At 35.8% G+C, this 16593-nt stretch overlaps 3 protein-coding genes and 1 non-coding gene across 4 annotated transcripts; 3 read left to right on the forward strand and 1 right to left on the reverse strand.

Moving 5' to 3' along the window:
- LOC105167018 (ferritin-2, chloroplastic) lies at positions 1–3135 on the forward strand. Its single transcript, XM_011086568.3, has 8 exons — positions 1–420; positions 581–664; positions 765–825; positions 914–1001; positions 2207–2268; positions 2475–2540; positions 2652–2715; positions 2880–3135. Exons 1-8 carry the CDS (start codon positions 125–127, stop codon positions 2924–2926), a joined length of 768 nt encoding a protein of 255 aa, XP_011084870.1. The 5' UTR covers positions 1–124; the 3' UTR covers positions 2927–3135.
- Positions 3136–4064: 929 nt separating this feature from the next.
- Positions 4065–9391, reverse strand: LOC105167019 (putative apyrase 7). The gene is made up of 3 exons (XM_011086570.3): positions 9183–9391; positions 5658–7808; positions 4065–5064 (listed from the first exon to the last, which is right to left on the reverse strand). The coding sequence occupies exons 2-3, from the start codon at positions 7660–7662 to the stop codon at positions 4760–4762; spliced, it is 2310 nt and encodes a 769-aa protein (XP_011084872.1). The 5' UTR covers positions 7663–7808; positions 9183–9391; the 3' UTR covers positions 4065–4759.
- Positions 9392–10763: 1372 nt separating this feature from the next.
- Positions 10764–10836, forward strand: TRNAK-CUU (transfer RNA lysine (anticodon CUU)). Its single transcript has one exon. It is a non-coding gene; the product is annotated as a tRNA-Lys (tRNA).
- Positions 10837–12551: 1715 nt separating this feature from the next.
- Positions 12552–16487, forward strand: LOC105167020 (eukaryotic translation initiation factor 2 subunit alpha homolog). The gene is made up of 7 exons (XM_011086571.3): positions 12552–13069; positions 14627–14683; positions 14787–14873; positions 14952–15098; positions 15204–15308; positions 15912–16010; positions 16138–16487. The coding sequence occupies exons 1-7, from the start codon at positions 12686–12688 to the stop codon at positions 16291–16293; spliced, it is 1035 nt and encodes a 344-aa protein (XP_011084873.1). The 5' UTR covers positions 12552–12685; the 3' UTR covers positions 16294–16487.
- Positions 16488–16593: the final 106 nt, after the last annotated feature.

The raw sequence follows: 16593 nt of genomic DNA on the forward strand, positions 1-16593 counted from the left end.
ATATATCTCGCCCCTCACACACACAGAGTTCTATTCCACCACCATTTCCTTCTTTCCATCAATTTCTACACACAGATCTCTCTGCATTTCAACTCCACATACACAGTTAAAAAAGGGTTTGAAAATGCTTCTGAAATCTGCGCCGACTTTGGGTTTGTTGAACTTCCATGGCGAAAATCTGAGCTCTTTGTTTTCCTCTGCCTCGTCTTCTTCCTTTAAGAGTTTTTTGGGCAGGAAGGGGAATGGGTGTGTCGTGTGTGTGGCTAAACACACCAACAGCAAGCCCTTGACCGGCGTTGTTTTCGAGCCCTTCGAAGAAGTGAAGAAGGAGCTCATGCTTGTGCCCACCGTCCCTCAGGATTCGCTTGCTCGCCAGAAGTACAGCGATGAGTGTGAAGTCGCTCTTAACGAACAAATCAAGTGGGTTTTCTATGATTTTAGTCTTCTCTTGATCTTCTGTTCTGTAAATTCTCATTTTCATTCTTCTTCCTCTTTTCTTAAGAAATTAGTTCCGATTTTTTCCTCGTCTGATGGATTCATTTTATTTTTCTCTTTTTGGGAACTTTTGCGGTGTTTACAGTGTGGAGTACAATGTGTCGTATGTCTACCATGCCATGTTTGCCTATTTTGACAGAGACAACGTTGCACTCAAGGGGCTTGCTAAGTAAATACCTGAACATTTTTCTGATATCAGGACTGTTTGAGTCGCTTTTTGTTTTTTTTGAATTTACTCTGATCCCGAGTTTACAATTGTTGTCTTATAGGTTTTTCAAGGAATCAAGTCTAGAAGAAAGGGAACATGCTGAAAAATTGATGGTTTACCAGGTGTTTGATCATATACAACATGTTTTTTTTTTAATTTTTCACAAATTTTAGTAGGATGGGTGATATTCATTTGTTCAACAAAACTCAGAACAAGCGTGGTGGAAAAGTGAAGTTGCAGTCTATCTTGATGCCCCTGTCGGAGTTTGAGCATGCCGAAAAGGGAGATGCACTACACGGTAAATCCTTCTCTTTCATATGCTGTCCCAATTAGAGTTCCCTACTACCATAGGAATGATTTATGTGGATGGAATATGCTATGAAAAGGGTCCAAATTTATCCTATAATTGAATGGATGTCATTTTTGCATCTATCATAATTCATTCGGTGGTCTATTCTTGGGAGGCTATGTGATATTAACTTCAATAATCTGGACCAATTTGTCTCGATCCTACATTTCATTTCGGTTAGCAATAAAGTACAAATAGATGGTATTTCCTGTTGGCCGACAGTTTTCCTTGATAATTTCTTTTCCTTTTCTTGAAATGATATCTTTCGCAGTCATTAACTTTGTTATCACATCACAAGTGTCTGACTGTTGATACTGAGTGGTTATTAAGCAACATAGGTTGTACGTGTGTAGTTAGTTCTCGTATAGGACATGATTTGAACTGTTATAGCTGATTCTCCATCCTTTTCAAAAGAAGTAGGATTATTTTTATTCATGGTGTCAATAAAAGCAACTAGGTCATTCTTATAAACTCAACTCCTTTTGGGCATTCATTATCCCAAAGGTTCCCTGCCTGTATATGCAATAAACTTAAGACGTACTGGGGATCAAAAGAATTTCCCTGCAATGTTTCGGTTGGAGCTATTATTTATGCATGACAAGCGCCCGACTGTATGACATAAATTTTCAACCCAATGAAAATCATACTGCTATCAGGTCATGTAGCATAATATAGTCTATCGCCTCTTGTTATGCTCCACGGTTCATATAAGATTTCACATTTTGCAAAAATTGGGTCCTCAAATGTTTGTTCTATGTAGCATATACTACTTGTTTCATACTAACCTTTTTGATAATTTTGAATTTTATATGGGAAAAAGTATACGAGGAAATATATTATCTCAAACTGCATACATGAGATGAATATTTAACTTAATATGGGAACATTAGTTCATGCATAGAGCATCTTAAAGAATTATAGGACAGTTTATTATTGAATCAGTAGCAATAACTATGAGTAATTGATAGATAATGGAATAATTCAGTTTTATTTTTCTTGTCCATAAAATGCATGAGTTAGTTATTCTATAAAAATGATATGAAGTCTGTGTTGCATGCATCAGCATGTCCAATATTAATCTTGTTGTCAGAATTTGGGCACTCTTATGGTAGTCAAATACTAAATTAACTTGATATTCCCTTCTTATCTTACAGCTATGGAGCTTGCATTGTCTTTAGAGAAGTTGACGAATGAGAAGCTTCTAAACCTTCATGCTGTAAGTTGTGTACTCGGATTGTATTTATTTTATTTCCTTTTTGACTTTGTGAAACCAACTGTAGTATTTTGTTATAGTATGTGTCAAATAAGATTTAGGAATCAATGTCACTATTGAAATATGAAATCTGCTGCATATCTGGAATTTTTGAGGGCTGTGTATCTGGGTGTATGGTTATTGCTAACATCTCCAAGTTTCAATAACAGGTAGCCTCCAGAAACAATGATGCGCAGTTGACTGATTTTATTGAGAGCGAGTATTTGGCTGAGCAGGTTTTGGATTCTTTTCCATGTGTATTTGTCTTCAAGAACAGAGAGGTTCTACCAAGTTCTGCTTGATATAATGGTATAAAACTAATCTTAAAATATTTTCTTCTTTTGCAGGTGGAATCTATCAAGAAGATATCAGAATATGTTGCGCAGCTGAGAAGAGTTGGTAAAGGTCATGGTATGGACATAACTCCTATTTTGCTTCTACCAGCATTTTCATCTTTTTAATATGTGCTTTCACTTTTATATTTTTGGGATATTAGCATGTGGATATTATATCACACTGTTCTAGTCGATTACCCCCTTACTTTTCATAACGATTATACATGCTTGGGATGTTAGGTGTTTGGCATTTCGATCAGATGCTGCTTGATGAAGCTGTTGCTTGAACGGGAGCTCAAGCTCTTTGCCCCCTCAAAGTGCTTTCTGCTAGTGCATGACATTTTGCATTGTAATCTTAGATAGAAACGGTGTTGGCATTAGATGGAAGTTGCATATGAGTCTTGTTTTAGTGGTTTGCAGGAACTTTAGTTCAAGTATCCCGAATTCCCGGTAGAACATGAGTAAATTTTATCTTCGACCGATTGCAGTTTGGATCTGTTGGGTTGCATCTGATTTTTATGCTTGCTGAGTCCCACCCTTTTATTTTTCGCTTTGGTCTCTTGGACACTGTTTGTTCTTGTATTGCCGATTGCTGATAGTGAGGAGAGGAGGGGACAGGCAAGCTATATTGCTTGCAATCGCTCGCTACTTTTTATTTAGAAATTTATGTTGTATCTTCTACTGCTGCATTTCAAAATAAATAATTTAACTCACGTTTATAATATTTTTAAGGAAATATCTTCTACCGATAATTTATGATCGTAAAATACAATATCAATATCCAAAACTATTTGCTATTATTCCCGACGGAATTTGTCTACTGCCAATCTTTGAACGACTACAAATTATTATTGTTGAGAATTGTTTACCAACTATTTGAATTCAATTTGTTTAATTATTATTCACACGGTGCTAAAGCTTTAGATTAATTATGCGGTGTGCATTTCAAAAATATTAATTCAACATAGGAAGATAATAAGTATCAAAGGTGATTTTGTATTCTCTTTCTACATCTTCTACTCTCATTGTTCCTTTTAGTATTCTTTAACGTTTCGATATTTGTAAATTATATCTTAATTTTTAAACTTTTAAAAGATCCTACATTATTGAAAACATCTATACTTTTGCATATTTCCAAAAAAAGTGACCTCTTTTCGTAAGGGGTTTCCACTTTCCAGGGAATGCTGCGACGCTATTCCGTCTTTTTTCCCTTTTCCGATTCTTACCATCATCCATCGCCAAAGTGTACCCAGATTTTCTCCCTACACCTTACCTCTCTTCCTCTGAAGTCTGCACAACATATATATATCCATCAGACTGGAGACAACTACGATGCCCGCTTGTATCATAAGCTTAAGTTACACGGTTCTTTGCCGTGAAAACTCCTATTTAAGTAAATCATCTGCTTTACATCGTACAAACACATCCAAAAATGAATGTTTCTATTAGTCAATCAACTTAAAATTTTTATACAAAATGAAACCCAACGATATACGTGTCATAAGTTAAATATAGATTTATCCTAAATGGTGAGTTCCCAAAATTCTTCAATACGCATGTCAGGCGAAAGAATCCATCAGCAGAGTCGTCTTGAACCTCCTCAATTGTACTTCCATAAGGTTGCAGCGAATTCTCACTGATGCCTTTTACTCTCTCAGCTGCGCCCATTGTCCAAAAGCTTTACCAGCTAGTCCAGAGATGTTTCCAAAGTTGAAATAGGTCTCCAGCTGTTCACAAAATTCGGCTTCTTGTTAATGCTTCTGCCTGATCGCATGTCCACAAATTTTTTTGCACATCCGGCGATGAACTTTCTGCCTCCTACATTTAACCACTTTAGGTCTATTGGTAAGACATCCCAGAAGCTGGAAAACTCAAGACTATATTATCCTTGATACTAGTGCACTTTCTTCATCTATTCTATGTTGCAAGGATCTTCCAAGATTATTTATTTTCAGCAAGCAGCATTACATCTTTGCCAAGTGTGCCTCAGCAGTTTAACCACTTCAGGCCTGGGGTTAAGATATCCAGAAGAAGCAAAATTCAGATTATGTTATCCTTGTTAATGGTGAATCGCTGACTTGATCTATGTCGCAAGAGTCTTTCGAGATAATTTATTTTCATTAGACCTTTGCCAAGTGTGCCTCAGCAATAGAAGAATTGAGGTCTTCTCGGGATTGGGATCTCCTACTTTGAAGACGCATTTGACTTCTATTGGGAGTCCAGATGGAACCAAGGTTACTATTCTCAAATTGCATCTGACCTAGGCTGCCAGAAGAGTAACTGTGTGCTACACTGCTAGACGAAGAATACAACGAGGATTCAGCCAACTGAATGGCCCCGCCACCAAAACCAAGTCCAGTGTCGAACTGTCTTTGCTGAGAACTTGCAACAGTGGGGCTCAATGGCATCTTAGCCCTTCCATCCCCTGAATCAGAATAATCAAGTGGTCCAGATCATATATTTTTGCATGAAATCAAGAATCTCAGAGAATCAAATCTCAGAAAAGTGTGGAGTATAGTCATTGTAACAAACACAATTCAAGAACGACTTTTGATAGCTCTTAAACTCATTGTCTGAGCATTATTCGAGATAATTTGGGAAAAACTTGATGAAAATCTGATGTTCGTAACAAGATTCATCATTCAATTCCCAAATAATTCGGGAATATATCAAACAAAGTATGTACCAATATTGTTAAAGTAATGTATTATGCTTGAAAACTATTGCTAAAAGCTAGTTTATCTAGTAAATTTATATATTTAAAAGAAGAAAAGATGTCCCGTATTAAACATCTGTATCCAGCTAATTAATCTTAATAAATACTTAGTAAGATTCAGAAACAAATTGCTATACGAAAGAAAAATTGGGGAGAACTTCATCGCACCAGTGTTTACAAAAGATATGTACACAATTCAAATATCCTATGAAAATATCGTGTTTTATTTTCCAAAAACTCAAAGAATTTTGTCACTATGACAACACCGCATGTTTTGCTATTGTATGAGAAAGAAGAATTACCTGTATTGATAGGACTCCAGCGCTGAAACCGGAAAGGGGCAGGAAGATTGAGCACTGATGTGGATGTCACACTATTATGTCTGAAAAGCGGGAGATACGACCTTCGCAAGAATTTTGGCATCCACCAATTGCCAATGCATGAAAATGCACAAAATAGGACAAACAAGGAAGCAAACAAAATAGCCAAAAGAATAATTGGATTTATCTCAACCCTCAATATCTGATAGCTGTAATTTTTTTCCCTGTATGGAAATTCCTTTCCAGCTTCAAACAAAGCAACTCCAAGGGTCCAAGTGATGCTTCCAGAACCGATAATTACATGGCTATCAGTAATGTGCAGTCCTTCTCTCAAGAGGCGCACAACATACGGTGCCCTGAAGCAGTATTGTTCTATGAAAGGCTGAGGAACGACACTTTTTCTTGCAACATCCCATGTTTTTTCACAAAATTCACGACCCTTCTCTAGTACGTCATCCAGGGCAGCATCAGGAGTCAAGTTGAAAAATCGGTACACCACATAGAAGCCAGACATAGCATAAAATTGGCCATGAGGGCGAGGGAGATTTTGTTCAAGTGCGCATGGTTGCAGCTCGCAATCTGTTCCTAAACTATGATCTGACCACTCAGACAAGTTGACAGCAACTTTGGCAAGTGCACTGCATTCCTCCCATCTGGGAGTTCCAATAAGCTGAACAGGAACTCCTGCCTTTCCTCCTTTAGGTAATCTTTTCCCGCCAATAGGACTTCCATCTTTTAGCCGTATGGATGAACAATGGGAACATACGTACTTTGACTTGTAACCAGACTGCAAACATGGATGCTTAATTTCGACTTTTCCACTAACCAGATCTGCATTGCTAACCTGAGGAAACTTCTTGAGAAGATGAGATACAGATTTGTCAAATGCGTCATTGAGCCCGTATCCAGCTAAAGAATAGGCACTTAGATGATGGTTAACAGGGCCAATGCTAAGCTTTAAGCTTGTTTCGCCATGGTCACTTACCTTACTTTCAAAAGTAACCTGCAGTGATGAGCCACCCAAGTCAAGTGCACCATATGTTTCCTTTTTAGGAATTGAACCCAGTATACCAGTGTGATAATTTAGTGCTATCCATCCATAATAGGCTTCCTCCATGCCCGTGATAATTTTAACCCACTCCTTTTTGCACAAAAAAGGTGAACTCTTTAGAATTGACCAAGCATTATTAAGAAGCCAATCAGAGTCTGGACTTGGTAGCCTGCGAACTCCAGCTGTAGCATAGAGAAAGAGAGAAGTAGTCTTATGTTCATTTTTTGGAATTTGCTTCTCAGCCCATCTAATAAGAGGTTTTATTGCTTTCCTCAGTCCAGATATATTTCGTACCAATTTGTCAAATCCAGGCTCAGTCTCCATTCTGTTGTAAGCCCGGCCTCTCTGGGAGCCAGATTTCCTCTGGAATCCTTCAGGCAACGATTTTAATAAAATAGGAAGATTATCATCTTTTTGGTGATTAACGGATGCCTGATATACATAAACACGGGTTCCAGTGCTACCACAGTCGATCACAACATAGAACCTGGATGGTCCTCTAGACCAGTTCGAGTAAAGGAACAGCAGGGCGTAACAAAGACAAGTGAACAACAATAAACAGAGGAAAACACAAAGAACTCGCACCCATTTCTTCCTTCCAGATGAAATAGGTGATACCTTCTCCTTGGAAAAGCTTGATGCACCATTTTCTTGTTGCAAAAGCTTTGGCAATAATGCACGACTTGAACTTCTTTCTATTCTGGGGCTATGGATAAGATCACCTTCTGTATCAAGCTGGCGATAAGCAGACAAATCTTGTAGGGATGAGGAGAGTCTCAAATTAGTCTTCTTCTCTGGGCCGGAAAAGGTATAACCATGAAGAGAGCCAGAAAGTGGAGGCAATCCGGGTGATTTATATGAAAGATTAGAAGTCTTTGGGGCTGACAAACGAGTTGCTGCAGAAGAAAGAAACTCAGCAAATTTACTCAAGACCATGTTAGCAGAAATTTGAAGTAGCACTTCAAATAATTTTTCGTCTCAAAACTGCTACCCCTTTTGTCGCAAGTTATAACCAAAAACAGCAAACTGTGTAAGCTCTACAGTCATTGCAGTCAAAGAACTAGTTGAACATATGAAAAGTCCTGCAGAATCAAAAATGACAGGAACACATTATTTGACAGAGGCGAAACGTAATAACTGACCAGTAGAGGTAAAGGACATCTTGTCCTTTACAAATGAATGAAATAACAGAACTGCACATTAAGAGTGTAAATGTTGGCAGAAGCCAGACAACATAGGTTATTATGAGAATAAAGAACCAAGAGACTTCCTGTCAGTTATTCTAGAAAGACTTCGAATCTCTGCCATTACGAAAACTACTTTGTAAGAAGAAAAAGTACGGATTAGTAATCCTTGCATGACCTGTCATAGAAGAAGGTTGTAATATTTGCTATTTGACGATAAGAATTATATAATTTCTTAAGTAATGTAAACATAAGTTCATTGTAAGTACAACTAACAAAAAGGACTAATCAGTCTCTCCCACTCTCTCTCTAGCACATAAGATGGCATTAAATAATTTCTGTGTTTCATATGTTTTCACGTATAAAAGAGGAAAAAGTACAACAGCATCTAATTTCGCATCTGGCAACTTAATTGTAGATTTCTTGAACAGAGCAACATCACAGAAGACCATCAATCCCAATGACAACTTCAATCTAGACTATTAACCCTTGCTTTTCGTAAGTACCTTCAATCAAATCTGAAAGTAAAAGCACAGTATAAGAATGGACAAATACCCTGTTCTCTAGTCTTAGCATTTCTAATCCTCCCATTCAGTTTCACCGGCTGAATACATAAGTGCTCAATTTCACCACTCAAATTTGAATTCAAGATCACACCATCAAGAACTTGAGGCCTTCAAGCCAAATGCATGATTCACTTACAGACAAATAAATTCAACTTAATGCAACAAAACATATCAAAACCTTATCCCTACTAATTACATTGGTTACACGAATCTTCCTCCAAACACCCTATACCAAATGACAACATTGATATGAGAAAATATCAATCTAGTTCAATCAAGAGGTTAATCCAATCATGTCAACCAAAATAACATGTTGGAGTTCTGTTCCTTGTTCTTTATATGTCTTGTTCACACCAGAGTTTGGTAAACAGTCGATTTCCAAAAAGCTATTACTAATCAAAGATAGCATTTCTATAGTGTAGAGAGCTATACTCAGCCTTCACACCTGCAATTGCAATTATTTCAAAATTCAGCACTAAACTAATGTTTCTCCATGAATTCCACACTTAGAAGAATCACTTGGAATCTAATATCCTCTACAACTTGACATCCCATTGAAGACCGCATAAACAGCCAAATGAGACAGCAGACAAACACTCAAAACAACAGATCTTTGAAACCCACCCACAAAAACAAAACACACTGGCGCATAAATCATCCGTAAAAGCAAATATAACAATCTGGGCAAACAAAGATTTCCACCAACCATCAGATCATGAAGTGCTTGAAACGCAGTACAAAAAGTGCTTGTTTGCGGGCTCCATCTGTAGATCCAAATTTTCAAATGGGGTCCGATTTTTTACCCAAAACATCAACCAGAAACCCAATACCCTCTGCGTGTTCAACTACACCACCATCCTCTCTCTCTCTCTCTCTAAGAGGGGTTTGAAGTTTTCACACCAACGCATAAGTTTAAAACCTTCTTGGTTATTATTATTATTATTATTTGTTTATTTCTTTTTGTTCTTGGTAGAGATAATTAGAGTACATTTTGACCTTTCAGTAATTTTACACAAAATTGAAAATACCAAAAAAAAAAAAAACAGCTTATGTTTATTTTCAAATTATTACTAATAATAAAATAAAATATACGGCTGATAAATTAATTATTTTTATATTTTCTAAAAAATAATCTAAACCAAACATCTCAAAGCTACTTTTCCAACTAAATAATGTAATTTAATTTTTATAAAAAACCCTTTTTGCTGCACTCACAAAATAAAATAAAAATTACAGTCTCACCTAATTCAGAGTGACCCAAATTAAAAATAAAATAAACTTGATTTTACTATTTGCATTTCAAGGAAAAAAAAAGTCATAAATTAAATAGAATTAAAATTGAGAATGATATAGTACATTGGATGATACTGAATTCTGCAAGACTTTTCCACAAAAGCTTGGAGGTCAAATGTTTTTAACTCACTGCAACAAATATAGCATTTGACGCTGGCTAAGTGCTATAATTTAAAACAAATAAAAAAAATATTGTAAATGGTTATCGATTATGGTGACATAACGTTTATTGGTTGTGATTTTGTAAATTGGCAAAAACGTCTGTCATGATTAAATGTATTATGATGAATACTTTTGTCGTGGTGAATAAAGTTAAATTTATAGTAATTAAAATATATGGGCAGTAATAAATTTTCTCTAGCAAACCCAATTCAGTACGTAGATATATTTTTCTTGACAATGAGCATTGGATCCATCAAATTCATAGTTTTTTATGATACGGATTAGCTTTTTGGACTTGAAAATAAAAGAAAACGAAGCAAATATGAATATTTTTTTTCTATTATATCAGAATTATAAAGTTAGGAAAAGGTGGATTCATTTATTGAATTGTAGTTAGAGGGTATTTTGCAAAATTTGATGTCTAAGCATATGAAAAAATGATGGAGAAGTTGAAGGCAGTTATTGTTGTCCATTTCATGGTTTAGGTAACACATTCACACTTTGAGGGGATGGGATCAACCTTAGTGGGTAATTAGTTGATATTCCATCATCAAAAGTTGGATCCATCTTTTTGTTACAATCTTCTTATTTCATGTGACATTGGTAAAATCAACAATATATAGATTTCTGAATAATCATTGTTCTATTAAATTTGGGTTAATTATATTTTATTTTTATCAAATAATTATCCTGAACAATAAAAATAATAATAACATGACCGTTGATTGCTTAATTCATAAAATTTCATGAAACCAGTTGAATGTTATATTTGATTTTCGTAAAATTTTTCCCCCTGTCCAAGTAAACAAAAAATTTAAAATCCTTCCAACAAGCCCGTCTAGCTCAGTCGGTAGAGCGCAAGGCTCTTAACCTTGTGGTCGTGGGTTCGAGCCCCACGGTGGGCGGTTATGTTATTTAGTGAATTATGTCACACTTACAGTCCGAAAGATGGGGTGCCTCTGGTAATTCGCGCTGTAGGTTATTATGCAACACGTTTCTTTTGCTTATTCACCAGAAAAATTTCGTTAAATAACTATTTTACATAACAATTCTGTTAAATATTCTTTATCTTATACGGGAAAATATAAACTGGCTGAGGATGAGGAATCCTTTCTTAACGCAAAATTAACTTTTAAGACCAATTAATCAAAATTTTAATTTTACTAATTTAAAAATATTTTCATTTTCACCATCCTTTATACAATAATCAATATAATACATTGATGTGGGGGTAAAAATAGGGTCTAGTATTAAAATAAAAATAAGGCAAGCTATCTTAAATATGCACGAGTTATGGGAAAATGACCCAAGAAATATATAAGTTTCGAAAAATAGAATATGGTCTGTAAAAATTTCGTAGAAGAGTAAGGTCTTTACAAACTTTCATAAGAGGATAGAATGCAAGAAGATCCTTCAAAAGATGCCTTTTGCAACACCATATTTCTTCTAATTATGAGCTCCTAGGTTAAAAGATGACAAAAATCCACGAAATCCCTTAAAGAATCGCTACAAAAGTGCTCCTACGAACTACTAAAAACATTTTACAACAAATTTTAGTGAATGGTTTTCTTAAAGTTTTGTTATGAGGGGTTTTTGAAAAAAGGTCCTATAAATACTATAGCTCGAAGGCATAGAGAAAGAAGAGTGAGAAAAATACGAAAAACATTAAAAAGATGATCGATTCTTGAATAAAATTCTCTCGCATCAGTTTATGCTTGCGTTTCACAAATAATATATCATCATATATTCCCCCCCCCCCCTCTTTTTTTTGTTGTGGTGCTACAAAATTTTGATATATTTTCCTAACATTTAAATAATTTCAAAGCAACAATCAGCCCTCCCTTGCTTATATATTGAGCATATCTTGTAAATATTGTATTCGATGTTGAATATTTTGAATAGTTAGATGATTAATACATGCTCCATTTCATAAAATAAAGGGTATGTTAAAAAAGTTTTAGAGATAATTATACCGTTCTTTTTTAGAATTTGGTGTAATTATAATATTAGATTCTTTATAATTTTGAAATTACATTTAATACCCTTAACATTATTTTCGTTTAATAAATAGATCCTCAATTAGTTAAAAATTATTGAATTATTAACAAAAAATTAAATAAAAATCTATATGTATCTCCGATTGACTTAGTACTGTTTCAGTGTAGGTTAAACAAATTTTTTTTCTCACCAAACTAAGGATTTGTTGCAGGTAAAATAAAATCCATATATATTTGATCATCAAAAAATTTGTTTGATCTGTATACTAATTTAATCGAAGATGAATATGGATTTTCATTTATTTTTTACTAATATCAACAAATTTTGTAAAATTTAACTGATGAATAGATCTATTTGTTAAACGAAAATAAAAATAAGAAGTATTAAATATAATTTTTCAAATTACACGAAATTCATGTATAGTTTCACAAACCTTACAAGAGACGAGGTAATTATCCCAAACAGTTATGATGCATTTTTGAAATTTAAAGTCTATTTTGATGTGACTTTTGCCCATATACATGAAAAAATGCCAATAATTAAAAAAAAGAAAAAAAGAAAGAGAGGGCTAATATGTACTAAAGTAAAGTTAAAGCAAGTAAATAGTTGTAATGGAAAGAGAATTATAATCAATATTCTCTGGGTGAAATTTACTACTGCTTTGCAGTTCTATTTCGCTTCTCTTTCATTCTCACTTTCTCTCAAAACCCCAACCCCCGGAAACCCTAAATTCCCACCTTGGCCCGACCAATATCCATGGCAACCAACGGGCCAAACCTGGAGTGCCGGATGTACGAGGCGAAGTACCCGGAGGTGGACCAGGCTGTGATGATACAGGTGAAGAGCATGGCCGACAGCGGCGCCTACGTTTCACTCCTTGAGTACAACAATATTGAGGGTATGATTCTGTTTTCTGAGCTGTCCCGCCGCCGTATTCGGAGCATCAGCAGCCTCATCAAGGTTGGCCGCATCGAGCCCGTCATGGTCCTCCGTGTTGACAAGGAAAAGGGGTATATTGATCTCAGCAAGAGGCGTGTTTCCGAGGAGGACATTCAAGCCTGTGAGGAGAGATTCAATAAGAGTAAGCTCGTCCATTCCATCATGCGACATGTCGCTGAAACCATGAACATTGACCTAGAGGTATGCATTTTTTGGATTCTTTATGGTTTTTCTATTGGGAGTTTGGAACTTCTTTGTTTGATGACTCTAGTAGGCTTTTGTTCCTTATGTTAAGTGACTTGTGCCTATTATGTTGTAATTTGTGAAGGAAAAACGAAGTCACTTGGTATAGTTAACAGTTCTAATTGGGTTTGCCATTTTTCTTTTTTGGAACTTTTTTAAGGAATAATGATCATAGGGGAAGCTTTGGATTGTATTATATAGATGTTATATAATGTCTCAGCATTGTATCACGGATGAAGATTGACCTTAATCATCCCGCAAGATATAGTGAAGTGGCAAGAAAACTAAAGGGACATCCGTGGTTGAAGCAATGAAGTTTCAATAATTGCGAATGCGACTATTAATGATGTCAATTGTTTTTTTTTTTTTTTAAATTCTGGAGGTTGGAACTTGGAACTAGTGGGAAAAAGTTAGAAAGGTTGATTGAAATACTTCAATTCCAACATCAGTAGGGGAAGAGAAACCACGAGGAAGGCTGGAGAGCAAAGATAGCTTTCTACATGTTTGTGTGTCCATGGATACAATACTTTTATCCATATTACTTCAGAACCTTGCTTAACATGTCCTATACTCAAATTCTCACCTCCAAGGAATAGCTTCCAGGTCTGGTTAATGGTGCGTCTAGTTTTGACAGAATAGTTAGTAATGGCCTTCTGAACTTAATGGAATTCTTCACTCAGTGTAAATGAGTTCCCAGTTAGATGCATGATAAATGAAGTCAAATAATTAGTCATTCGGATCAGTTGAGTTTGTTAAGGTTTTTGCATTGATTTATGGATAAATTAGTTACGACATAAAAAGCTTATGCTTGACACATAAAAGGATTTTTCGCCGCTAACTGTCACCAACAGTTCTATGCCAACACAAATGGGACATTTGGTATGGGATGGCAGTATCATCAACCTTATATTGGTTCTACTGTTATTTTGTCTTGTGTAATGAGACAAGCAGTCATTTCCCCGATTCTAACTGGGCTGGAGCATTCTCTGAATCTGTTGACATTGGGGTTGATGTTCAGTATCTTTGTTAGTATCATGTGTCTTTACCTCAGCTCTGTAGATGCATGAGCAATCAATAGAGCTCTTTGAAGAGCCTTCAAAGGCAATTCTCTGCATGCTACTAGCTGCATTGACATGGGGGTGTTTGGGTTTCTAAGAGCATATATTAATCTCTGATATCAATTTAAATCAAAAGAAACACAAAACCCAATTTATTAGTGACAGAAATGTGCTGGATCTTGAGGTTATTCTCGTTGGAATAATTCTGCTCTGTGTGGTAATTTAGCATCTTCTTGATCTTTCTAATAATTTGGCTCGCAACTACATTTTCCTGGATGGTTAGGTTTCATGCTAGAAGGATTACTTGCATTTCTCCCTTGATTGAGGGGATATGTTTCTTTGTTATTCTTAGGAACCTTATCTGACTGTCATGGTAAACAGTTGTATGACATGTATCTTGATCATCTTCTGTAATCTAGTTTCATGAGCTTTACTAATAGTTATTTTTTTATGGCAGGATCTCTATATTCACGTTGGCTGGCCATTATACAGGAAATATGGCCATGCATTTGAGGTGAGATAATATATCTCTTTCAAGATCAATTGATAATTTTCCGTTATTTAGATTGCTATTCAATAAAGATTGCAATTTGTATTCATTACATATTAAATTGCAGGCGTTCAAATTAATTGTTAATGATCCTGATTCAGTGCTTGATTCCCTCACCCGGGAAGTCAAAGAAGTTGGTCCTGATGGACAAGAGGTAGTCTGTGTTCATTTCAAAACGTTTATTTATCTCCAGGATGTTGACACGACCATTTACAATCTGGTTGTCGTGTAGGTCACAAAGGTGGTTCCTGCGCTATCAGAGGAAGTAAAGGATGCGTTAGTTAAAAATATTAGGAGAAGAATGACACCACAACCCTTAAAGATTCGAGCAGATATTGAAATGAAATGTTTTCAGTTTGATGGTGTTCTGCACATCAAGGTCCTATTCTTGCCATTACTCATGACTTCATTCTTCAAGAATTTTATATCTGGCTGCAAGTGATGATTCTTGGTTATAATTGTTGATCTGTGTTAAACCATGTAGGAAGCAATGCGTAAAGCTGAAGCTGCTGGCAACAAGGATTGCCCTGTTAAAATTAAACTTGTTGCTCCACCAGCATATGTCCTCAACACCCAAACGCTTGACAAGGTAACTGCTATATGTATGTTTTTTATTCGACCGCTTGACGTTTTGTAGGTTACTAGATCATCAAACTAGTCTATGATCTTTTCAGTTGCTCCCGGACATTTTCTTATAAGTCATCCTTGGATCTCATAAAATGCTCAGTTGGCGAATCCTGTCTTTATTTTGTCACTTTTCTCCCTTCCTGAACTTTCTTCTTCTTTTCTGATTTTATATACAATGGTCTGAAACAATTATCTGAGAAAGTCCAACATATGATTAATAAGTGCACAGGTATCACAAGATGTCATAGGATTAGCCTTGATCATGGATGTAAGGAAATTGTTGCCTGCCATCTGGTTTGCATTTTATACCGACAGTCTTAACCATTTTTTTCTTGCTATACTTCGTTAATCACATCTCAACAGATTTTAGTATGAAGCTTACAATAATAAATTTGATTCTCATCCTTCCTTAGTTACGTTCACAAGATTTTAGCGGCAATAGATTGCATTATTTCATGTCAGTCATCGTGTTGTCTAGTTTCCCTTAAATTTGTTATTCTTGTATCATGGAAATCACAGATGAAACTTGTTAAGCTTCTACACCGACTTCATTTTTGATGTACAGGAGCAAGGCATTGCGATCCTTAACCAGGCAATTGAAGCTTGCACAGAAGAAATTGAACGTCACAAAGGAAAACTTACAGTTAAGGAGGCACCAAGAGCGGTGAGGATCACTATATTCTTTTTCCATATTAGATCTTGAATATTACTTGGATGCCCATTTGCCTCATCGACATTTTGAAATGTGTCATTTCATAACGACGTCTCCAATACATGTTTAATGAATTTAGGTGAGTGAACGGGAGGACAAATTACTTGCAGAGCATATGGCTAAGTTGGGACGTGAAAACGAGGAGGTTAGTGGTGATGAGGACAGTGAAGACGAGGAAGATACGGGCATGGGAGAAATTGATGTGGAGAATACAGGAACCGGGATAACAGAGTGAAAAGTCGTGTCTTTTGCTTACTTGAGATAACGTAATCAACATTTTTGTATGTTTTCCTTACTCTACCATGCACCACTTCTTCAATGAGTGTATGCAGTTGATATGAAAAATGTTATTCATAGAGCAGTTGTCCAATTTTGGCTACAATGTCCAGCACACCGTTATTAATTCAATTTGCTGTTGCTGGTTGAAAATCTGTGCTTTTGCCTTCAACCATATTTTTTTGGTAGCAAGTTTGCACTTTTATCTTCTTTGTGAAATTATTTCTCAAAATGACAGCTTCTTTTCTATTAATTTAAA

Source organism: Sesamum indicum, linkage group LG7, assembly GCF_026168435.1.
Source record: "Sesamum indicum cultivar Baizhima isolate 11 linkage group LG7, ASM2616843v1, whole genome shotgun sequence".
NCBI classification, from domain to species: domain Eukaryota; kingdom Viridiplantae; phylum Streptophyta; class Magnoliopsida; order Lamiales; family Pedaliaceae; genus Sesamum; species Sesamum indicum.